At 55.4% G+C, this 24834-nt stretch overlaps 1 protein-coding gene across 3 annotated transcripts; it reads right to left on the minus strand.

The window, feature by feature from the left end:
• Window positions 1-1965: 1965 nt before the first annotated feature.
• On the minus strand, window positions 1966-14932 carry FOXN1 (forkhead box N1; the record flags this gene model as incomplete). Of its 3 annotated transcripts, none has more annotated exons than XM_079725779.1 (8): window positions 1966-2282; window positions 4039-4530; window positions 4721-4928; window positions 8101-8197; window positions 9539-9669; window positions 11483-11593; window positions 13952-14410; window positions 14801-14932. In XM_079725779.1, the coding sequence occupies 8 exons, from the start codon at window positions 14921-14923 to the stop codon at window positions 1966-1968; spliced, it is 1938 nt and encodes a 645-aa protein (XP_079581905.1). The 3 variants fall into 3 exon arrangements, with proteins under 3 accessions (XP_079581905.1, XP_079581904.1, XP_079581906.1); XM_079725778.1 differs by having other exon boundaries at window positions 11483-11596; XM_079725780.1 differs by having other exon boundaries at window positions 11483-11596; window positions 13952-14407; window positions 14801-14923.
• Window positions 14933-24834: the final 9902 nt, after the last annotated feature.

Consider the following 24834-nt stretch of genomic DNA (forward strand, 5'->3'; position numbering starts at 1 on the left):
TCTGCAGAACTGTCCTCTGGGGAAGGCAGGTGGTGTTGGCTTGCCCCTAGGCCTAGCCCCTGGAAGAACTTTCTAAGCAAAAGCCCCACCTGTGGCTGCTCTGAGACTCTGAGGTCCATGTGTATGCTTTTGGCTCCCACACCTGCCCCAGCCCTGTTCAGGCAGAGTGTGGGGCTGCCTCTCAGGCTGCTGTTTGGTGACAGCAGCCTGCCTGGTGGTGGTACCCCAAGCGGGACTGAGTGGGCCCCTGACCCTCCAGAGACCACCCTCCAGGGCCAGCAGTGCACACAGCACCAGGCTATGGTCCATTCATGTCATCTGTGGAACCCAGAGCCAAGCCAGGGAAAGATGGGGGCAGGAAGGCACAGCCAGGATAGGGAAGTGACCCTTTCTTGTGTGAGGAGATGGAGGGTGAGAGGAGGGAGGGGTAGACCTCAGTACGAAGGGGTGTGGTGGAAGGGCACCCTCTCCCTTTCTCTGGGCAGGGCAGCTGCTGCCTCCAATCCTTTTGGAAGTTCTCCTGGGGGAAGTTCTCCCCGCCAGCCCCATCCTCCCCATGCTGGTCGGGAAGTACTCCGAGATACCTCACTCTTTGGATTGAAACTTCACAGTCCTAGGGGGTAAAATCACAGGACCAGGGAATCTACAGTCAGTGTGTCCTAACCTTTCTGCCCCAGGGTGGGAAGGTCCGGAAAGGAAAGCTTGGTAGCCGAGACCACAAGGCACTTGCTTTATTGTTCCAGGACAGGGGACAATGGCAGGTCTTCAAGGGTTCTACTTGTGTCTCATCTGAACCTGGGGCCAATCTCTGGGGGTTCTTGTCACCCTCAGACCCTGGGTAGGCTGAGGCTCCCACTTGGGAGGGGTTGGGCTCTCAGGTAGGGCATGGAGGGCAACTGGGTCACACCCTCTCATTCCAGGGGCATCCCAGGCCTGCCAAGCAGTCAAAGAAAGGGGGCATGGGTGCTCCCCCCACCAGCCTCTACCAGACTTCCCTTCCCTGAATGCCCAGGCTGCCTGAGACAGCTGGAAGTAATTCACAAGCTGGGGCCTAAACTACATGAACTTCTCGGGAGTGAGACTGTAGTGACCTGGAGGGGCCCTTCCTGCACCCAGGGCTGGGAGAAAAGGACACTTTCAAGTTTCTGAGGGCGAGGGCTTTTCCAAACACTTTGTGTCGGAACTGGGCTCAGTTTGGTCCTGGGGTGGACACTGCCCCTCCTGTGTGTCATCCTGGGAAAGGCCAGAGAGAGCTTAAGTTGAGGACAGGTAGAGCCTGGCACGGCGGGTGCTGCTGAATAGCAGCCCCCCAGGGGTGGACCCACAGACAACCCGGGGAGAAACTCCATATCTCCTCCTTCTTGATGGGCCGCTGGGATGAAGATGGGAGAATAAATACAGGGGGCTTCTGGGAAAGATCATGCCTGGAGGGGAACGGGCCTGCAGGGAACGTGGACGTCAGAATAGGGTTCCGTGGTGGTCTTGGACCTGGCATGGGGGCCCTGAGCTTTTGGTAACCAAAGCCCTCAGCTCTCAGCTGCCCCCAAAATGAAGTCAGGCTCTGGGATGTAGTTCTGATTCCTCTGGATGTAAGGTATGTGTGTGGGTGTATGTCTGCATAAATGTATGTGTGTGTGTCTGTGCATGTGCGCCTGTGCATACGTGCATGAGGGCTTAAGTGTGGATGAGTGTGAGCTAGGAAGAGTGCATTTTCTTCTTGCCCAGACACTTGCTCTTCAGGGGCCCTGAGCGAGGAGGTGGTGTACCAGGCGGCAGAAATGTGAGAGGGGCAGAATCCTGGGTGGTGACTTCTACACCCCCAGCTGCCAGCTAACAAACAAGTCGGCTTAGTGGCATAGGGGACAGGGAGTATGTTCCTTCCTTGACCTTTAAGGTGAGCCCAACATGGGCGGCCAGCTGCGACTTCCAGGCCAGGCAAAGGCTGGAGCAGCTGCTGGGCATAGCTCATGCTAGGGCCATGGGCTTGGAGCTGGGGCTGAGGTACACAGAGGGGCCAGCAGGGGCCATGGGTTCCAGCTCCATGAAGGCTGAGTAGAGGGTGGTGAGATGCAGGTCCCCCACTTCCCCGGAGCCCCCATTGCCTGGTGGTGTCAAGTCTTCTGCCCCACTGCCTGTCTCTGCCAGGCAGGGCCCAGGGGGGAAGCAGCGGGATGGGGATGGGGGTTGGGGTGGCAGCATTGAAGATGACGTCAGGGGTGAGGTCACCAGTACCAAGGGGTCAAGGGCCAAGCTGTCATCCTTCAGCTGTTCCCACAGGTTTCCTATTTGGGGGAGAGAACAGGCGTCACTGGGAGGCACTAAGGAGCCCTGTCTGCCTCCCACCCCATAAAGAGAGCAGGATTGGGGTAACAGTGAATGGAGAACAGACCCTTGGCACTAGCTCTGTGACCCCAGGCAGTTGCAGAACCTCTCTGATTCCTCCTCCCATGTAGGACAGTTTGAAAGCCATACCTCAGATGATCTGTGTGGCTCTTTTTCTTGTGGGTGGGGGAGATGATCAAGGATTTGAGAGCTGCCTATTGGCAGGGTTGATGCAGATGCTGTACATTCTGCGGTTACCCTGGGGAGGGAGCCCCAGGAACTCTTCACCCTGGCTCTTGCCCAGGCTCCCAAGGAAGGTGGATCTGCAGCCCAGACCAAGGATCTTCCAACAATGCACTGCTGCATCCAGTGAGCTGGTTGGGCTCGGCTCCCTGGGCATCCTCCACTGCAGGGCCCAAGGGATGGGAGCAAAGCCAGGAAGCACTGACTCTGGGAGCAAACAGTGCTGCCACCAGCTCCTCCTCTATGTGTTGTGTGACCTGCATCGTGGCAGGCCAGGGCCTGGAGCTCCTTCCCTGGGTATCAGGGCTGCAGGGTCTGGAGGAAGAGAGCTGAACTAAACCCTCGACTGAACTTGGCTGCCTGGGTTCCAATCCTAACTCTCCTTCTTTCTCTCTCTTTTTTATTTTTGGCTGCCCTGCGTGGCTTGCGGGATCTTAGTTCCCCGACCAGGGATTGAACCTGTGCCCTCAGCAGTGAAACCACGGAGTCCTAACCACTGGACTGCCACGGAATTCCCTTAACTTTCCTTCTTTCTAGCTAAGTGACCTTGAATAAGTTACTTAACCTTGGTATACATCTGTGAAATGGGTTGAATAATCCCTCCTATCCTATAGGCGCACATGAGAGAGCACATGTAAAGCGCCTCACAAGATGCCTGACAGTTAGTAGGGCTCAGGTAAATGCTTATGGTAGCTCACATGTCTATAGCTTCTGAGGCTGTTGAGCCCTGTTCCCTACTTCTGGAGGTGGATGAGGCTCTAGCTGCTCGTTTCTAACAATAGCTCCCCAAGACCTGGGCTCTCTCCCCATCAGACCGGGAGATCTCTGAGGGTCGGCTGCCCCCACCTGCTTGTGGATGTCTCCTACCCCAGTGCACACAGAAGGTCTGAGGCCTGGGTCAGCACCCTCCTTCAAACCCCCTGTGGCCAGTACCAGGACCTGGGGGTGCACTGGAGATGAGATGGGAATGGGTGGCGTTGGCCACGTGCAGAGATGGAGCAGGCAAGATGGAACGGAAGAGATAGGACCTCTCCCCCCCGGGACCTGCCTAGCTCTGAGGCCTTCCGTTCTTCCAGGGGGGAGATCTGTCTGTCTCCTTCCTCTGCATTCGAAGATGAACTCAGAAAATGCAGTCGCTTCTGGGAATGTTCAGACCATGGGTCACTCACCACCAAATATGGAACGGAACATCGGGCCCTTTCCAGCCCACCCAGAGCCGAGAGAGGTTTGATGATAGGTCAGTTGGAACGTGTTCAAGGGCACCAGGAGGAGGGAGACGGGGGCAAGGACAGTCCTCTTTGACCCTTAACCACCACCACCCCCTACCCAGCTTGGGCCTTCTCTGCTCCAGTTGACCTGAAACCCGGCAGTAATTTAGCAGGCCGCAGCCTGGAGACTTAGACGGGCCGGGCCACACTGCCCCATGTCCCTCTCCAGTGCTGTCCCACTTCTCCCTTCCCATCCCCAGCTCACCCTGAAAGTCGAAGTCAGTGAGAGAGGGGTTGATGGCGTCCAGGTCAGTGCCAAGGTCTCCGTCTGGCAGCAGGGTCTCGTGTATGGTCCTGGCTGGGGAAGGTTCAGCCAGCAGCTTGGCACTGTGGCTGGGTGGGGTGTGGGCAGGCAGAGGCGAGTCCTGGGGGGTGCCCGGCTGGGCCCGCAGCTCAAGGTGCCCATCTGGCTGTGGGAACAACGGCTGCGGAGGTCCGGGAGGGGCCAGGCTCGGTGAGAGGTACGAATATGTCTGCCCATAGCAGGAGGGTGCGTGGCCCCCAAGTAGGTCCTGCAGGGGATTCTTGCCAGGAATGGGGCCCGGAGCTGGGTGGATTGACTGCAGCGGCTGGGAGAACCTGGCTGGAGGTGCCAGGGACCGGATGGGGCCTGAGCCTGGCAGCCCAGGGGGCGGGCAGCCGAGCAGTGGGGAACCCAGCTTCTCCCTCTTGTCTCCAATGAGGCTGTCCAGCTCTTCTAAAAAGGCCCAAGAGAGAGAGACACCATGAGACCTCCCTTTCCCCACAAACGCTCCCAGCCTTAGAACCGCACTCAGGCGCTTTCCTCACTTATCAGTTCTCCTTGCTCAGCTTTTCTTGCCTCCTCCACGCTTAGTTTTTTGGCTCGTGGGCACCCTGGGCCCTCCCTGCATGGCCGTTAGCCTCACCTGGCTTGGCCATGCTTTTGCGCACGGCAATGGGGTCTTTCCTCTTCCACTTCTGCAGCTCCTCCTGCATCTTGTCGATCTTGGCCGGATTGAGGGCCCACAGGCAGCCCTTGCGAGAGGAACTGCCTGATTTGTTCTCTACCTTCTCGAAGCACTTGTTAAGAGACAGGTTGTGGCGGACAGAATTCTTCCAGCCATCAGGCGCCGTCTGCCAGAGCAGAGCAAGACAAGAATTCAGGCCGGGGTCACGATGCCAGAAAACTCCTTTGCTATCTGGGCACAGAACTGCCACCCACTCTGGGGCTTGTCGCGCTCGTCAACACCCAGCCCACGCTCGGTACCCTTCAGTAGTAGGGCAGGGGTCACAGTTATTAGCACCTAAAATCTGCCTTCGTCCTACCCCATGCCCTTCAGAGAGGGCTGTAGGTGGTTCATAAAGGAAGGGCTGGTGGGCGCTACGGACGGCCCCGCCCCTCCCCAGCCTGCGGTTGGGCCACTCCCCACTGGGTCCTCAGGCCTGTGCTTGGACCCGTCTGTGGAGAGGGACTCACTACACTGAGCTCTCCCTGCTGTGAGTTTGTCTCTGGGGTGTAGGTCCGTGGAGTCCGCTGAGTGTGAGGACATGTGTGTCCCTGAGAAATGAGTGTGTGTGAGAAAGTCTCTCTGGGGGTGTGTGTGGGTATCCATGGTTGTATGTGTGTGGTTGTGAATGTTCATATGTGTGTGCCTGGGGGGCGTGGCCTGGTGGGGAGGCCAGCCCTCAGGTGGGCGGTGCTCATGCCAACAGAATAAACACCCATTAGGAGGCCTGGTCATGCCACCAGGGCAGTAATTGCTCCCAGGGAGGGTTGTAAAAACTATTAGGCTGACTCAGTTGGGTGAGAGGCGTGTGGCGGGGGTGCCAGGGGGCACCCCCTGTCCCCCCACCTCCAGCTCTGTCCCAGGCTCTGTGACAGTCCTGGGCCCAGCAGGGGTGACTGTGGGCAGAGCGCCTGCTCTGGCTGGTGAGGTCCCTCTACCCTCGCCCCTCGGCCCCTCTCCGTTCCAGCTCACAGTTTCTGCTCTGAGGGGCAGCCACTCCCTCCTCCCCAGCTCACTTGCCCCAGGGAGCAGTCAGGCTGAATCATGTCCAGCAGAACTGGGCCCTGATACCAGCGTCACTGCAAGTTGCTCGCAGGAGCTGCTGGAGCCTTTCTCAGGGGCCGCTGGCCTGGGTCAGGGGCCTGGTTGAGATGACCCCCAAGGCTCCCAGGGTCATGAGAGAGAATTCTTGAGCCACCAGACCAGCCAGCTGGGGAATTCAGCTTCAACTCCCACGACAGTCCCTACTAGGAGTCAAGGCTGTGGGCAGAGTTAATGGGCACTGGGCCCTTTTATGGCCCCATAAATCTGTGATTTGGGGGTGCCAGGGCAGCCCCCACCCCAGCCACTTCCTGTTTGGAAGAGGGATGGTCAGCACTAGCAATTATGTCCAGTGACTGGAACTTCCCCAATCCCGCATCTCTGACTCACAGGGCTTCAGGACGCCCATCCCAGCTGCCTTGGGCATGAGTGCTGCCCACCCCAGGGTCCACTTTGTCCTTGCCCAGAAAAATGACCTTCACCTGGGGAGTGAGTGATAGAGGGGGCAGACGATCTTTGACCTAATTCCTTAGGTGGGTCAGAGGGGAACTGTGAGAGGTGGAAGGAACTTATGCGCCAATGGGTTCAACCTGACCATTTTACAGACTGGGAAACTGAGGTCCAGAGAAGAAAGGGTCTAGCCCTAGATCACACAAGGAGGCGGTGACAGAGCCCAGACTCCAATTCTGTTCCCTAACTAAGGGCCCTGCCCAGCTCACCCCATAGGACTGCTTTCACCATCTGGGGCCTGACCCATCCTCACAGATGCTTTCTCTCTGAAGTCAAATGTAAACTTGGGAGTGAGGGAGTGATGCAACTGGCTAAGAACAACAACTGGAACCAAAAAAAAAAAGCAGTTAGACCTCTTCACTACTCAGCCCTATAAAACAGGGATTACACAGCTCCCAGGAAAAATAATTAAGCCAGGAAGATGAGACGTAGGGAGGGGCTGGGAGTTGTCAGGGAGGACAGGCTGAGAGGAATGGGGCGGGGCCCTCACTTCCCTCTCTCTGGCCTGGCTCCTTGAAGCCCTAGGGGACCCTCTCAAATCTTTATAGGCCAGGGAGACTCTGGCCCCCTGACTTGCTGGGGTAGAGGGGCAGCTCTGGATACTGGCTTTGATGCTTCTTGAATCCCAGTGACAACTCTCCTTCCTCCTCTCCCTTCCAGGACCTTTGAGCGATGACCACACTTTTTCATTCTTGGCCAGAACTCTGGCCATCTTGCCCACTCCTCATCTGATGGCAGCTTGGCAAGTACAAGCTTGTTTGAATATCAGCCTCAAGTTACCCCCAGGCAGCACAGTTGGGAAGATGGTGGGGCCGGAAATCACTGGCAGGTGGAGCTGGGTTCTGGATTACCTGGGCCGCAGCTCCCACCCTCTGCCTGGGTAGAAGGTGAGACTGTATCCACTAGGGTGCAGGTCTTGGAGAAGGCACTCCTCGCACGCAAGCTCTGACCTCCCTTGCACCGCGCCCCCCAGAAGAAAGGGTTTTTGTTGGAGGGCCTGGGGAGCATCAGACAAGGGAAGTGGGTGGTGTGGGAAGCCAGAGAGCTTGAGCCCGCAAGTGATCCCACTTGATGTTTGGCCTTGAGCAAATGGAGAGAAGGGCATCTGTCCTGCCTCTAGGGAGGGAGTTTGCTAGAGCCCCAGAAGTCCCTTCTGTGGATGATAGAAATTATTGATAGATCCCGTCCATGGGAAGGTCAGGTGAACCAGCCAGTTCCCTAGGACACTCTAAGACCATGAAGCCCACACTCTGCTTTCTGGCAGATCTGCAGCTGAGCCTGCCGCCCACAGAGGCAGATCCTAATCTCTCCCGGGAAGGTAATGAGTTCTGCAGTCCCAGCATCCTGTGTCACCTTGGCTGGCCAGCTCCTACCCAAATTCCTCCAGTCCTACAGCATCCTGGGGGCAGTGGTGGGAACAGCCTTGCATTTCTTCCCAAGCTCTCTCTCCCCATTTGGGGTAGGTGGACGCTCCTTGAAGCCTATCAGAATTGCCATGTCCACCTTCCACCAGCAAGAGGTCTGACTCCAGCCTGCTGTGTGACCTTTGGTGAATGGCTTGAGCTCTCTCTTCCTCACACAGAACTGTCCTTCTGAAGTAGAGACAAGGGGAAGCATGTGGGGGACACACCCTCTCCTGGCTTTCACTCAAACTCATCTCCCACCTCCCAACGGAATCCTCTGGTTCCAGAGAGGCCTGGCTTGCCCAGGACTTGGGGCTGGTGGGGTGCAGTGGATTGGGGGCTCACCTTGAAGTAAGGAAAGTGCTCCGTCATAAAATTGTAGATCTCGCTGACGGGAAGGCTCCCAGTTTTACTGTTCTTCAGGGCCATGAAGATGAGGATGCTGAAGGCAGAGAAAGTTCTGAGAGTTTGAACCTCTGACCTGGCCTGGAGTCTTTCCCCACCCCCCCGCCCTGGCTGGAATAGTCAAGGAAGAATAGCCTGCTGCAGAATTCACGTGTGAGAGGCCCTATGAGGTCCAGAGGAGAAGGAATGAGAAAGTGTCCACGGAAGTCAGGAATTACTGATATACAAGGGTCTCGTGGCATCTGAGAGAGCTGGGTTACAATCCTGGCTTTGGCCACTCACTAGCTGTGTGACCTTGGGTGAGTGCCTTAACCTCTCTGAGCCTCAGTTTCCTCAGCTTTGAAGTGAAGAGAGTAATAGCTATCTCAGAGTCGTGAGGATTAAGCATGCTGCCTAGCACATAGAAGGCACTCATTAAATGGAAGCTGTCATTACCAGTCAGCCTTCAGCCGATTGCATGAATGTTGCATAGTAAGGGAGGGGATTAAGGTTTTTTGAGTCCCTACAAAGTGCCAAGCATATTCTCTCACTTAATCCGCCCAAAGGCCTGAACATTGCAGTTCTTTTTTTTTTTTTTTTTTTAACAGATGAATAAACAGAGGCTCAGAAAGATTAAGTAACCTGCCTGAGGTTTCACAGCTAATAAATTCAGAGCCTGGAGTAGAACCCAGTTCTACTGGACTCCAAAGATTGCATGTGCTCCTTTCTGCTCATCATCCGGCCTTCCACAGCCCCCTTCTCTGTGCTCCTGGATAATGTTTAAGTTCCTTTTCCTTCTCCTGAGCTCATACTGGCTGATGACCTGACCCCATGAGGGGCCTGGCACACAGGAGGTCGAGTATCGATGTTGGTTAGATGAATGAAAGTTCAGATGGAAGGTCTCCCAGATGGGCTGGGTGCTGCTGGCCTGGTACTTATAACCCCAGCGCCAGAGAAGTTGCACCAGATCTGGCAGATGCTGGATAACTGAGCCGCATCTGCAGATCTCATCCCTCACTTACTGCCAGCAGAGCTTTGGGGTGAAGCTTCTCTCTATATCTGGGGAGGGAGGGAGAAGGGGGGAAGCATCCCCCCTAAACTCTCGGTTTCAGGCCCTGGGCCCCAGGAAGCTAGAACTTAGCGGGCTCATCCAGGGCACCAGCACCTACTGAGTTGAGCCAGAGACATGGCTCCCCAGGGTGAGATGAGAGGTCAGAGGTGAGCTAGTCAATCCCCCTGCCCCATGCTGGAATCCTCTCTATAGCATCCTTGGGAAGTCCACTAGCTGTGACTTCCACTCCCTGCCATTACCCTTATACCTCAAGGGATTCCATGTCTCAGTTTCCCCAGGGTCCTCTCAGCCCTCTTCCTTCTACCTCAGGAGTGCTGAGAAACGTACCTGTAGGAGTAAATGGGTTTTGGGAAGAGAGGCTGGTGCCCATCGGTGCTGGCCTGGGGTGCAATCCGCTGGTATGGATAGTGTGAGGAGCCCAGGTAGGGTACAGGGTAGCTGCTGCCACCTGGTGAGTACTGTAGAGGTCAAAGGGGCAGAGTGGTTGCCATGGTAACCAGTCTTCCCAAGGAAGGGGGCCCCCTGCCCCCATTCATATACATCCAGAGAAGGAACTGAGGCTAGATTCTTCTCTCATGTGCTCCACCACCATGGTCATGGGCCCCAAAGGCAGAGCTATCTGAGGATGCTGGCCAAGGATGTGGCTATCCGGGGGCCTGTGAGGAGATCCACATTCCAGAATTCAGGATCTCAGAGACCTCAGAACTCCCTTCCTCCAGCGTCTTTCTCTCAGGTCTCTAGGTACTCTGGTTGCCATGGTGATAGGACAGGAGTTGGGCTAGAGAGTGTGAGGGGTAGCCCAGGCCCCTGTACCCTTCTGGGCGGGCGCTCCGGACCTCTCTGGTATTCCCTGGAGTGGTTGGGCTGGAAGTGGGGTGTCCAGCCTGGGCATTTGCTGGGCACTGCCACCTTTTATGAGTTTCAGTGGCTCCTTGAAAGGGCTGGTCATGATGGTGGGCAGGTGAGGGTAGGAGGTGGTTTTTATGGCAAAGGGAGTGGCTGCAGTGCCAGGGATGGTGTTTTACGGGGGTGAGGGTGGGTAGGAGACTCTGACTCCCCCATCTGCTCCAGGCCGAAGTGATCTTTCCAGGTCACCCGAGAGACACTTAGTGACTGAGTCACCTCTCTGCAGGTTCCATAAAGCCCTGGGTGTGGCTATCTTGTTCAAGGAGGGGGTACAGAAAATAGAGGGCATCAAGACAGGGCTGGGCATGACGAGGCCATCTAGGGTCTGGTGGTCCCTTAGCCCTGCTGTGGCTCAGTTCCTGTTGGGCCAGGCTGCCTCAGGGACATTCCTACCCTGGGTCAGACCGTGAGCCTCAGGAGGGCTCGGCTGTTCCAGCCAGGCTCGTCATGGAGTGAGGATGATACCTCATGTGTTCCCTCTGCTTCCTTCCTTCTCTTTCTTTCTCCCCACTAAGCAGGCAGAATGACCAACACACCCCCATCCCCCGCCCACCTGCCTGCCTCCCTGGCTTGGCCAAGATCAAGGCCAATGCCAAAGAGCTGGGAGCAGAACCTGCTCCACAGGCAGGGCCTGTCTCAGTGCCAGGCTGCAGGTGGATGAAGCTGGGTGCTGGGCAACCACTTGCTCTGTCTTGCCCGGCGACTCCTGGGAGCTGCTTGGCTGTTCTAGGGCTCTTTTCTTTCTCTTTTAAAAAATCTCCATCCCATGCCAGTGTGGGGCAGTTACTTGGCTTCCTGTACATCTGGGAGGAGCTGAGGCTGGGCAGTGGGGTGGGAAGGGGGATAGGACCAGAGATGATGGGGACCTGGAACCTCCAACTGGGAAGGCCCCCTAACTTCACTCCTGGTCCCACCCTGTCTAGGCTAAAGGGAAGTTTGAGGCCAAGGTCACATAAGATGGTGGCTGACCCAGACGAAAGCCCATTGTTCCCTGGCCTGCTCAGCCTTGTGTGTCACCCCATTTACTCCTTTTCTCTTGGCTCAGTCCTTTTCTAGCTCTCCTCTTCTCTCCCTTTTTGGTTCACATCCGGCCCTGCCCCAGTCTCAGTCCCACTCTCTTTCCTGAGACCTCTCAGGCACTGCCAGGGTCTCCGACAAGCCCCATCCACCCCCAGAGAAGGGCAACTGCTTCCCTCCCCATGAACCCCTGTTCTCCACCCCAGGTGGCCCAGCCTGAGATTCAGGGCCCTGCTGTCCCTACCTGCCCATCCAGGTGTGCACACACACACACTCACACCTGCACACCACACACACATGTAATATCCTGAGACCCTGGGGAAAATTGCCCACGTGCCCCAGACCCACCTGGTGGAAGGGGGGCTGGGAAGGACAGTACATATGCTGCAAGGGGGGCTGGTAACAGTACGTCCCTGGACCACTCTCCAGAGGTGGGGGCTTGACCTTGACTTCTGACCCCTGCTGGAAGGAAAAAAAAACAGATGACCAGGCTGGACCATATTTTTCTTCCTTTTTCTCTTCTGTGTCTCGAACCTTACACAAAAGCAACCCCTACTTTGCCTCCCCCAGAGCTTATTCCTGGAGAACAAATAGAGAACAGAGACGGGCAGGGATTTTCCTGAGGGAACTCAGCAAGTTAGTGGTGGAGCTGAGGCTGGAACTGACAGGGCTCCCCATCCCCCCACCTCCCTGCAGGTGAGAGACTGAGGCTGGGCTGTCCGGGGACATGGGGGAGACTTGTCATTGGTCACACTGAAGCTGCGGTAGGACCAGCGGTCTCCCTAGAATGGCACAACTGTGCACGGCCTGACCCCACTCACCAAGCCTGGCTCAGGACTTGCTTGCTGGTTCAGAGCCACCAGCCCCTCAGAGCAGGTCTGCAAAGGACCACTGCTCTAGAATTCCCATTGCAGAGCCATGGTGGGCGGAGCACAAGAAGTGGCCAGAGAGGTTGGTCCAGCTGGGGCCCCCAAGGCCCTGCCACTTCCTCTTCTGCAAAGCCCAAGGGAACTCTGGCAGGCTCTCTGGAGGGGGCTAGCGAGTCCCCTCTGCTCTGGCCATCCCCAACTCAGAGCCTCTGCTCTCTGCTCTGGGGAGTCTACACAGTTGCTGGTCTGCTGGAGCCCCGTGGCCTTTCTCACTCTGGCAGAGGGATCCTGCAGCTGCTGCTGCTGGTGGTGGCCAGATCCTGGCCTCCCATGGGTTGTGAGCCCCACATGGAGCCCCCAGGGGCCAGCATAGAGTTCTACCCAGAGTAGGGCCAGACAGAGTGTGCAGCTGGGTACAGGAAGGTAAACAAGGCCAAGAGTAGGTGGACCATTCTTCCTGGGATTACCAGGGGCCTTGGAAACCAGCATCTGGGCCCAGAGGGTCAAATCAGCTGTGAGCTCTTTCTGGGTGTGCCCGGGGTTGCTGATGCAGAGATAACCCTAATCATAGAATCTCAGGTCTAGAAGGGCCACAAACACTATGTCCAGCCCTGTCATTTGGCAGATGATGGGGCTGAGCCCATAGAAGGGAAGTGATGTGCCCAAGATCACTCAGAGAGTCAACCAGCCTGCTGTGGGTCTCTGGGCCCAAGCTCTTCTCTATATTGTGTGTGTGTGTGTGTGTGTGTGTGTTTGTGTGTGTGTGTGTGTAAGAAAGTGGGCTCAAACCTCAGCCTCACTTCTTATAGGCTGAGAGACAGCTTGGGCAAGTCACTTGGTCTCTATGGAGCCTCAGTCTCCTCATCTGCAAAATGGGGTTAGTGGGAACTCTTTAGAGGGTTGTCATGAGGATTAAACAGGGCACTTGAAAGAAAGCATCTGGCACAGTGACCACGGGCTGGCACTGAGTGGACATTTAGGGGGAAGTAACTGATGCGATGGTCCCTTTACTGGGGGCTGCTGCCACGTTCAATGGGCCTGAGGAAGATGCCGTCAAAGGGCCCCAGAACCAGAAGCAGACTCTGTCTTGGCCACAACTGGTAGGTGCCCAGCGCCTTCTCTATCTTCCACTCCTGGGAAACAGGCTTTTGTTGGGGGTGGCTTGTGGATGGAATGGGAGCCTGTTTGAAAGCAAGAGGTAAGGAGAGCTGGGGGGCATCTGGAGTAGGCACAGCCCAGGCTGGGGAGTGGGGAGCAAAGCTCCCTTTAGTCTTCCTCTTCCTAAGGCAACAAGCCTATGAGGTACTATTAACGATACTTTTCTGATGAGGCTCAGAGAGCTTAAGTGACTTGCCCAAGGTCACACAGCTTGTGGGTATGGCTATGAAAGGAAATGAGCTTTCAAGGTGCTTTCAAGGTATTTCTATGAATATAGCCAGGCCTCACTCTGGGTAAAGAATGGGACCGGAGGGTCCTTTGAGAAGACTTAAGTCCTCTCTCAACTCTGTAGGCTGATGCTGGAGAGAACATTGTGCCCTGTGGCTCCTCCCTAAACCCTTTCTCTTGGCCTCTGGAATGTGTTTTTCTTCTCACATTTGCATACGGGCGTGTAGGTCTGGCTGGAGATTCTCGACACTTAAAAAAACAGAGAGAAGCTGCACACTGGAATCCTGACTCAGGAGCCTCTGGGAAGCTTCCAGCTTCCTCTGTCTGACCGGCCTCCCCAACCTTGTCCCCCCGACACCAGGCCAGGGCAGCAACCCTTGCCCAGCTGACCTGGAGGCCCAGGATGAAGCCTAGAGTCCCCAGCTCTCTGAGCTTGCTGCTTTCCTGGTGCACACTGACCCTGAGTGGAAAGGTCTGGAAAGGGATGGCGGGGGGGGTTGTTCTGGGCTGCCAGGAATTGGGATGGGGGTAGGTGGGATGGCTGCCGGCCACCGGTACTCACCAGGACTTGGGGGCTGTGCTCCCGGCTGGGGTAGGAGAGCCCGTTGCACCAGGCCTCTGCTGGGAAGCCGGGCAGGAAGGCCTCACGCTCCCCCACATCCGTGGGGATCTCCTCGAAGGCCTCCAGCGCCCCTGGGGTCCTAAAGGAGTGTCCAGCGAGGGCCAAGGCTGTCTGGGCCTCAGGGAAGATGTCGTCATGGAAATGCCGCTTGTATGGATGGAAGGGCACGTGGCTGCCCTTGAGGAAGCGCCCGGGGCTGCTTGCCGGGCCCTCCTCAAAGCCGAAGCTGGGGTACTTGTCTGAGTGTGAGAGCCAGAAGGGGCCCAGGCCAGGGCCAGCTGGGCAGTGGACCTGCTCCGGACCCGGTGACGCGGCACAGGGGCTGTGTGGAGGCAGTGAGGGTGCCCTCTCTGGAGGGCCATCAGGCACAGATGATGAGTAGCTGAAGCCAGCATGCTTCTGGGGTGGACAGAGGGTAGAGAGCCTGTGAGCGGAGGCTGCACCGGGGCCCTACTCTGTGCGAAGGTAAAGGGTCTGTGGCTGAGCTCTGGTGAGACGTAGCCTGCCCTTGGAAGCCCCGATCTGACGAGAGCACACTGCTTCTAAACCTGGGTCACCCCCAGTAGGATGGATGCACAGTCCTGCCCTGGGAAAGCCCCAGACTGAAGGGACAAGCAGAGGCCCAGGTCTGACACTTCTGGATCTGGGAGTCACTGGGTACTTATTTGCTGGTGGAAGGGACAAGACAGATGCAGGCAGGTCCCTTGGGGATGGGGGTGACGGTCCACCTGCTGCTCGTGCACCTCTCAGGTTTTGGCTTCAGCCTGGACCTAAGTGCCTGGTACTTACGTTCTGTGGGGCGGGGGAGCCTGGGAGGCCCGGTGCCTGCATGTGGTCCCCTTGGGGCTCGCCCTCCAGTCTGGTGGGGCCCGGCAGCGTGACGTCAGACTGCGGCAGGAGTAGCGACACCATCACCCAGTCCTGGCCTCAAAGAAAGCCAGCTGTGATGAGTGTGAGGACCACCGTCCAGGGCTGACCAAGCCCAAGTCCACCACCTCCACTCCCACCCCATCCCTGGGCTGGGACCCTGACTCCAGCCAGATGTCTGATGAGAGGGGGAAACAGACAGACAGAGACAGATAAACAGACAAACGGAGAGGAACATTGGAAACAGAAGGAAGCAGATAAACAGTGTAAGAGACAGAGTGTGAAGGACACAGAGAGAGAGAGAGGCTGGTGGACTCGAGGGGACTTGGATGCCTGCTGGCCCCGTGAGCCTGGCAGGCATCCCCCACGGCACTGGGGATGCCACCACCGGCCCACTGTGGAACGTGTGGCATATTTGGTTTTCTCCTATGTCCTCCACACTCCAAAGTACCTGTGACTTTGTGCAGGCCAGTGCCCTTTCTGAGCTTTGCACTCACCATTCGAAAAACTCAGGGCCTATACTCGGTGACATGGAGGGCTCTTTCTGTTCAGACCTTCTAGAATTATGGGAGAACTCTGTACCCAGCACAGTTGAGGGGTTAAGAGGACTCAGCTCAAAGCCAGCCTTTGCCTTTCCTTGCTAGCTGTGTTAGCGAAGCTCTCTGAGCTTCAGCATCAATCATCTGCAAAAACAGGGAGAGAGAGAGGGCCGCCCTCATGGGGATGCCGGATTAAATGAAATCATGCACGTGAAGAATTTAGCACGGTGCCTAGCATGTAGTAAGTGCTCAATAAATGCCAGCTCTCATTATTAATATCATTCTTAGTATGGTTCTTTTTTTTTTAACATCTTTACTGGAGTATAATTGCTTTACAGTGGTGTGTTCGTTTCTGCTTTATAACATTAGCACGTTCTTACCACTACTACCGTCATTTCTCTGCCTTCCTTCTCCACCATCTGCAAAGGGCAGTTTCTCCTGAATTTATTCCTCTTTGCCCAAGTAGTTTCTGAGAAAGGCCACCCTTTGCTGAGAGCCTGCTCTGGGCTGGCCACTGTGTAAATGATTAGGAGAATTTTCTCATTGGTTTGTCAGAATAATCCTGTGAGGGAGGGACGTTATTAACCTCACTTTCCAGATGAAGAAACTGAGGCTCAGAGGCGTGAAGTGACTTGCCCAAGTCACATAGCTAATCCTTGAGAGAGTCAAGTTTTTTTTTTTTTTTTTTTTTTTTTTTTTTTTTTTTTGCGGTAGGCGGGCCTCTCACTGTTGTGGCCTCTCCCCTTGCGGAGCACAGGCTCCGGAGCACAGGCTCAGTGGCCATGGCTCACGGGCCCAGCCGCTCCGCGGCATGTGGGATCTTCCCAGACCGGGGCACGAACCCGTGTCCCCTGCATCGGCAGGCGGACTCTCAACCACTGCGCCACCAGGGAAGCCCGAGAGTCAAGTTTTGAACCCAGATCTGTCTGACTCTGAAGGCTACACTCCTCTTAGTCTCTTCATTTGTTGGGGGTCAGAGTGGGGGGTGCACGGGCTGGGTGCCAAACAACAAGAAAAGCCCGAGGTTTACACATACCCAAGACCCCCTCCGGCAGAGCAGGAGAACTGCATTTCCCCAGCCCTGCTCTCCCAGGAGCTGTGGGAGGGAGGGAGGGCCGCGGTGGCCCCATGTGCCCAGCCTGGGGTTGGTACCTCTTTGCTAAATAAGCTCTCTCCTTCATTTGACAAGGGGGTAGTGGGGACAAAGAAGAGAGGGCAATTGCCCAAAGTCCCTCAGAGGATCAGTGGCAGAGGGGGTTAGGAGCTGGGGTCCAGGTGGGGGCCTGGTGGAGGCTCTCCCGCCCCTTCAAGAGTCTCCACCGCCCCTTCTCCATGTCCCGGTGCCGCTCACTCGGCAATGCTAAATGTGGCGTGACCAGGGAAGCGCCGAGCTGGCCGTAACTGGACACCACGGTGCAGCAGGCCTGGGGCCCGAGGTGCAGCGCAGCCCATCTCCGGCTCCGCATGATTGCGCGGCCCGGCCCCTGCTCCCTGGACAGCCCCTGGACAGCTCGGGCCCGCCTGCCACTCCTGGCCCTGGTCCAGAGATGCTTTCCCAAGGCCTTCTCCAGGCCTACCAGAGGCAAGGCTGGGCCCCTTCCTCCCCCAGGTCTTGGGCTTTGTAACACGTGGGGCGGTGGTCACTCTCCTCTCCAGAGGCAGAAGAACATACGGTTAAGAGCAAAGGTTCTGGATTTGGGCTGACCCAAGTTTGAGTCCCAGCTGTGTCACTTCCTGGCTGTGTGACTTTGAAAAAATGGTGCAATTCTCTGTATCTCCTTTTGCTCCTCTGATAACAGGGCTTGTGGACCCCCGTCCCCACTTGTAGAGAGAGGGATGAGGCTGCCTTAGCCCCTGATCCCTTTCTCGAGTCGCTGGTGGAGCTCTTAAAGTTGCAGTATCTAGTTCAGAAGCTCTAGAGTCAGGATTGGGTTTGAATCCCAGTTAACAGTGGGACTTTGGTTGGACAACTCGCTCAGCATCCTTCCTCGGAGCTCAGTTTCCTCATCTATAAAATAGGGCTAATAGTACGTACCTCTCTGGAGGGTTAAATGATATATTGCTTGCAAATAGCTTAACACATAGGATGTGCTCAGTAATGATAGCTATTATTAATAATTAGCAGTGGGACAGAGTTATTCTAAATGATGAGCTCTGGGGGTAAGGACCAGGAGAGCAGAGGGAACTCCTCTTCCCTGCCTCCCACCTCCATCTCCCTGACGTCATCCTCCCCCATGGGCAGAGGCTAAACTTCCCTCCTCTTGACCCTCTGGCCTCAGAGATCATTTTAGCCTTTCCCCTGAGGGAGAATGGCTACAGAAACTCCCAGGGATTAGAGTAGGAAGGAAGGGGAGGTGACTCTTGCTTTGGATCCCTCAAGAGGCCTCTCTGATGGTTGCAGTGTCCGGGCCCTGGCATCTGCATTCAGGAGGAATCTTTCATTGATGACTAACCTTTATGCTACCTGCTGCAGTTTCAGGGGGCACAATAGGATGTGTGTCAGCAAATATCGTCAGCAAACCAGTGCAGGAGGTCCAGTCAGCTCTCCTCCTTCCTTGGATCCCAGGAGCTACCCCTGGTGGCACTCATGACCCTGCCACTCAGTGTGGGCTTCCACAACCCACAACCTGCTCTCTTTTTGGGCTAGAGCTAGGCCAAGGCTCTCAATGGTGGACAGTGCCCTGGGGTCCCTTGGACTGTAAGGACTTTCCTAATCACAACTCCACATCTATAAAGCACTCTGCAGTTTACAAAGCACCTTCGTATCTACCATCTCATTTCATCCTCTCTTTGCCCCTGAGAGTAGCAGGCAGCGGTGTGCCCGAGCCAGCTGCTATGGACTTGTTAGGGCCAACTGTACCCATCTCTTTCCAAATCCATTTTTGGTGAAATTGGCCCAAATTGGCCTTGGTGGGAATATTTACCCAAGGAAATTTGCAAATGCTACAAATTCGTCCTTTTTTTGGAGAGCTGGTGGGTGAGCATTTATCATACACCAGTGGTAGGGGAGAAATGTCATTAATCCCATTCTTCAGGGGAGAAGATTAAGGCCCAGAGAGAAATGACGTGCCCATGGCCACATAGTTAAAACTGAAAACCACATCTCCTGCATCTCAGGCCTCAGAGCCCCAGTTATTCCCCCAAACCATTCCAGGGGTGCAACGCTGGCCAAGCTTTAGCAGAAAACCACCTTAGTATCCAGGTATTCTGTCTACCCCCTACTCTCAGAACTTTTCCTCCTTCCATGATCCTTGAGGAGTGGGAGGGCAGGGGTAGGGATAGACGAAGTAGACTTGATCTTCCCTGGAGTTGGAGGAAAGAGAGAAATGGTCCTCTAACCTGAGTAGGAAGCATGACGAAGAAGAAATTCCTCAGAAAGAATGACCACAGGATCAACAACCAGTGTTGTCAAATCTCTGCTCTGTGTCCTTCTCACAAACAGCCAGGCTTTTTGTCCCTTCTACCCAGCATATCTCCCCACCCCTCAGAGACTCTTTTCCCAGTACCCCAGGATTAAGGTAGAGGGGGCATTTGTGGGGTAGGAGCGGGGTGACACCCTGTTTGCTGGTTGTGTGACCTTGGACAAGTCACCTCCCCTTTTCTGTACTCAGTTTCATTATAAGTAAAATGATGCGCTGGGACCATTTGCATCTAAAGATGCTGAAGCTGGTCCTGTGGATGTGTATATGGTCCACAGAGCTGTCAGCTAGGCCCTCATTTCTGTTTTTTTCTTCAGGAGGGACCTCTCTGAGGAAATCCTCAAGGGGACCAGGAACAGCTGGGTGAGTTATTATACCCCAGAAAGGAGGTGCTGTATTATCACCCCCATTTTATAGACGAGGAAACTGAGGCTCAGAGAGGTTAACCTGACTTGCCCAAGTTCACTCAGCTAGTAAATGATGCTCCCCAGGATTCAGACACAGGCTTCAAAGCTAGAGTGCTTAACCACTATGCTACACAGCCCCACCTCAGGAACACCTCAACTTCCTTGCTCACACCTGGAAGCCAGAGTGGCAGGTGGGGGGCAAGGTTGGAGGTTTCCTTGGGAGGGTCTGTCCCTGTACCCCACGTGGGCGGCTGAGTCACAGAGGACACTAAGGGCCCTCACTGGGCTGTACACACTCCATCCCATGCGGGCTGCTCCTACCCGCCCTTTACAGAGAGGTGGAGATGGTAGAGTTCCACCTTAATGGTTTCTGTTGCTGGCTGTGGCAGCATGTTTTACAAGGGGTGGGGACCGTGCCCAGTGCTGCCTGTGGCCCCACCCAGGGCTCCACCCTCCCGGCTGCTGGGAGGGGTCCCCTGGAGCAGTTTGGTAGTTGCCTAGTGGGGGTCGCAGGGAAGGGCCTGGGGGCCACTCCTGAGGCTGGACACCCAGGATACTGGGGTCTGGGGTTTCTAGCTCCTCTGGTCCCATCAAGGTTGGGGGTTCTGAGGCCCAAATCCTGTCCCCTCTGGCTCTTGACCCTGGCTCGGTATCAGGAAGTGGGTCAGCTGCCCCTGCCTTGAGATCTGATTAAAGGGCTCTGAGAAGCACCTACAGTTGAAAAGGGCAGGGGGTGGAGTGGGGAATAAGAACAAAGGATGAAGAGTCATCATGTTCCCCATGGGACGCTTTCCTCACATCTGAGCCACTGACACCTGCAGCTGAGTCGTTCCCATTCCCCAAACCAGGGCTCTCCTGAAAACACTTCAGTCATTCCTCTGTCTCTGGAAGTAGACTTGTCTTAGAGCAGCACTCGGTATGCCCGTCCTGAAAAAGCACTTGAACCACCTTCCATGCCTGGGGCTCACCTGGAAGTTCTTCCAGTTGTCTAACCGTAATGTAATCTCTCTTGTAATGTTAGTCCTCTTGCCCTATCCTTCCTGCCATTCACCAAGGGCTAGTAAATGGCAATGGACTCGTCCCTCCTGCAGGGTGGGTCCCAGCCTTGCTGTGGATGTCTAACTCCAACAGCTTCCTGTTCCCCCATTCTCCTTTGCCCAGAACCCCTTCCTTTCTACCATCCCTGACCATCGTGGGCAGCTTCCCATCTCTCCAGCCCGTCCCCAGCCCCTGCCACCCAGCCTTGGCCCCAAAGGAGCTGAATCATCCAAGCACTCACAGTAGGCTCTGGGCCATGGCCACCATCACGGCTTCGGGGAGTCATTCGGCCCAGGAACTCCCCAGGAGCTTCCACTGAGGTATAAATACTCCCACATGCCTGGACCAGCCCCCTGCCTGAGGGCCGGGGCGGAGCTGCCTCCCCAGGCCAGGCAGGCAGGTCACATGCCCCATAAATGTCCCTGGACCACAGGCCCTTCCTAGCAGCCCTGGGGAGACCAAGTGGGGCCTGACCTCCTTGGATGGATGGATGATGGATGGATGGATGGATGGAGGGATAGGTGGATGAATGGAAGGAAAGGTGGGTGGGTGAAATGGACAGACCGATGCGTGGACAAATGACTGGATGGAAAGCTGGACAGATGGACAGACAGATGAATGAATGGACAGTGGGACAGATTAATGGGTGTCCTTGAACTGCCTATGGATGCTCATTTGGTAGATGGGAAGAAAGGGGTGCTGGTTTCAAGGAAATAAGAAATGCTATCCTTCAAAGCTCCCATCCATCTCTTTCTGAGACACACCTACCAGGCCCCCTTTTCTCCTCTGCAATGGGCACCTGGTCTGAGAGATAGGCTCTGCTGGGTTCTCCCTACTCCTTAGGTGACTCTTTCCGAGACACTTCCCACCTAAACACCCCCAACCCCCAGGAATCTTTTGGTCTTTGGTGTCATTCATAGTCTGTCTTTTCCTCCCTCCTGCCTACTCTGGAGTTCAGGCTCTGAGGCTGTGAGCCCATCTCCAGATCTTGCTCCCAGAAGCAATGTCATCTTGCCCTCCAAGTTTAGCAGGGGGAGGGGGAGGCAAAATTCTCTCTTCCAAGATCATGAGACCCTTACATGTGCAATTTAGGGAGAAGGTGACTTCCACCCCCCACCTTCCCCAGGAATTTTTAAAGGCATGACTGGGTCTGATGGTGAGAATAGGTCTGGCAAGGGACTCGTATGTGGGCCAGGTGACCTAGAGCCCCTGGGGCCTGACTGGAGAGCTGGGCTCCTGAAGGGTGGGGATTCCTTGCTTGCTTAGTCCTCCCGGGGGGCAGTGTTCAGAAAGCAGTGGTCTGATTTCCAAAGAAAGTTCCTTCTAATCCTCAGTCTGCCTAGCTGTGAAAGGGATCAAAGAGTGGGTGGTGAGGTGGGCAGTGACTGAAGGAACAGGAGGATTTTTCATAGATGGTAAAACATGGCCTTCCTCCTTCTTTACAGCACGCTTCCTCCAGCCACTCTGCCTAAAGAGGGTAGGGGAATGGGTGGGGGTGGGGGGTGGGATGAAGTTGGTCTCCTCTGAGCACCCATTAGCTCTGTGATCCAGTGTCCCAGAAGTCCTGCCCCCATAACAAAGTCACTCAGGGCTGAGCCTGGTGGTCCCACCTCCAGCCTCCTGTGGGCTGCTCTCATAACTGGCTGTGGAGTTAATTGGTTGTGGTGGTGATTGGTGGCTGAGGATATGAGAGGTGAGACCCACAGGGATGACTGGGGCGTTGTTTCACCTCATCCCCTAGATTGGCATTTATTATCTCAGAAACCCCCAGCTGCCTTACAAAGCCCGCCGGTTCCCGCACAGGGAGTCCTTCTGACCAAGGACCCTAGAATCTCCTCTCCCAGCTCTGCCATCCGCGTGGGCTAATCACAGAAATTAACCTCATTTCCGCCTTTATAAAATGGGATCCTCTTCTTTGCCCTACATACCTCACCTGGCTGTCCTGGGGACTGAGTGAGAAGCAGGGTGTCAAAATGCTCTGAGGAAGAGAAACTGACACCATCTTGCCTGGCGCCCCTGCCTCCTCCCCTGGGGTCCCAGGCCCATAGCATTTCAGGAGAGGGATGCGGGCTGAGATCTTTGCCCCTTCAACCATTTGCCCCTCCCTGGGTGCTCCACATAGAAGGGATCCAGACCCCTTTCTGCCTGCTCACCTTACTGGGGGCTTGAGATGGCTCATGGACCTACCATCCCTTGAGCCAGGGGCCTCCATGCTCTGTACATATGATTATCATAAGGACTGCTCATTATGACCAATCTATTATTAGGGATATTAATCCCACCACCACTACTAATGCTACAGATCTAGTACCAGACAAATACACACTGGTGGCACCTCTCCTCCAAAGCCATCCAGAGCGCACGTGCACACACACAGATCCTCCTGGGCTTGGCATTGCCATCCCAAAGAACTTTCTCTCCAAAACCTTTCCCACCTTGGGCAGATTGGACATGATCATGAGAAGGCCCCAGGAGGCGGAGCCTCTTCTCCAAAGCCACATGCTCCTTGGGGCCCAATGTGGGCTCCAGGAACTCCTCCCAGAGGGAGCTGGGGACACCTCTGATGGTGAACACTGCTGCAGTCACTCTGCCTCTGCTAAGTGGACAGTCTGACAATTGGGTTTTCTGATCACAGTGATTGTGTGTGTGTGTGTGTGTGTGTGTGTGTGTGTGTCCTCATGCACATCCTATGCCTTCCAAGAATGATGGGCTGGTGTAGTCTGGGACATGGCTGTGGAATTTACAAGTGTAGGTGAGATCTCCAATTGTCTCCGGGTGATCCGGTTCCAGGGACATGCCCTATTCTGGGCGTGTCTGTGTGTGTGTGTGTTGGTGCCCAGGTTGTCTGTAGTTTATCAGAAGCAGTAGTTTCAGGCTGGGGGAGCTGGGCTTGAAGTAGACTGATCATCCGTCCTCCCATGAGCACGGGGTGGAGGGTTAGGGTCAGACCTCTGGGAAACTCTCTGTTGCATCCTGGGGGGTCTTGAGTGGTACCTACCCCCTGCACCTTCCAGAGTAGCCATGAGAGCATGGGTTTCCTTTTCTCTGTGACTCACAGCTGGCTCTTGAGTCAAGTTCCCTGAGAGATCACGATTCAGCTAATTCTCTCCCTGGCTCCATTAATCTGAGCTGACTAAGCAAGAGCCACAGGCGGGGTAGAGACTGGGGATGCTCAAGACTGCAGTCATTCCTAAACAGCCCAGCAAACTTCCTTGCTTTAGCTTCTGTCCATCTCCTTGCCTTGGGCCTGGCCATGCTTAATAGGATCGGTTATGCTCCCAGCACCCCCCAAAAACGTTGCCACTGCCTCCCTTTGGGGCCCTCTAAGGACATCTCTTCACCTCCCCACTTGACCTGCCACACACCTGCAGTGTTGAGAGGTCCATCTGGACATCAGACTTGTCTTGTTGCACCTGAACTCATTTTTACTATTTGGCCAGCAACCAGCGTTTAAAGTTCAGATAAGGTCAGGAAGCTGAGGGCTTCTCCAGGGATGATCCTATCCAATCCATTTTGTCCTGAACACTGGGAGAATGTGGAGGACATACCAGGGCCTGGCGGGGGCACTGATGAGGGGCGTTGACCTCCAAAGGGGATCTCTGGTGTATGGAGAGATCCATCCTGGGGAGGTGGAAATGGTGTGGGATGAGAAGATGGAGTTAGGGATGAGGATGATGTTGGGGCTGAGGAGGTGAGGGAGAAAGCAAAGAGAGAAATAAGGTGGTGGAGGTGGAGGTGAAATTGGGGTTGGGGATGTGGGTTGGATAGGAAGAGGGCTGGATTGGGGTTAGAGATGAGAATGGGGGTAGAGTGGGTTGTGAAAGGAAAGACAGGTGGAGTAGAGAGGTTATGGATGCGGAGGGGTGGAGGTTGGAGATGGGCACAGAGATGGAGGAAGGGGCAAAGGATGGGAAGGAATAAATGGGAAAGACCAAAATCCCTCAGGGACCTTTGATTGATGCTTCTGAGACCCACTCTCCCAGAGGTCACCTTGTCATTCCCCTGCTCCCGGGCATGTCGCCAGCCCAGCCACACCCATCACAGATCAATGGTTGTCTCTCCACTCAGGAAACCACCTCCTGTGGTCACATGGTCCAGCTAAACTCAATTTAAAATGCTGAAACATCTCTCTGAAGTCTAATGTCAATCTCTCCTGATGCAGAAGCCCATCTCAGCTTGCTAAAAACTCCCTCCTGCAGGCCTCAGCAGGGACGGTGGGCTGTGACTGGGAAAGAAAGCGGGGAGGCCATATCTGCGGGACCTCTGTCCCTGGCATCCCTCTGTTATAGGGGAATAAGGGGAGGCAGGCAGAAATGTCTCCCAACAGCCCCCTTCTCATCAGAGTATGGAGCCAGAGAGACTAATAGAGGGGCAGTGGGCATGGGGGCTTATTTCTGTCCCTTCCTGTACACAAGGTCTTCAGAAATTTCAGTGTGACTTATAACAGTCTCTAGCTAGGTGCTTGAGCCCTGTGTAGACAGTGGGGGCTCTGCTGGTCCATGAAGACTCAAGCTGGAAGGAGGGGGGTTAGACAGCAGGAAGGACTTCCTGGC

The sequence above is a fragment of the Hyperoodon ampullatus genome (assembly GCF_949752795.1).
Source record: "Hyperoodon ampullatus genome assembly, chromosome: 19".
NCBI classification, from domain to species: domain Eukaryota; kingdom Metazoa; phylum Chordata; class Mammalia; order Artiodactyla; family Ziphiidae; genus Hyperoodon; species Hyperoodon ampullatus.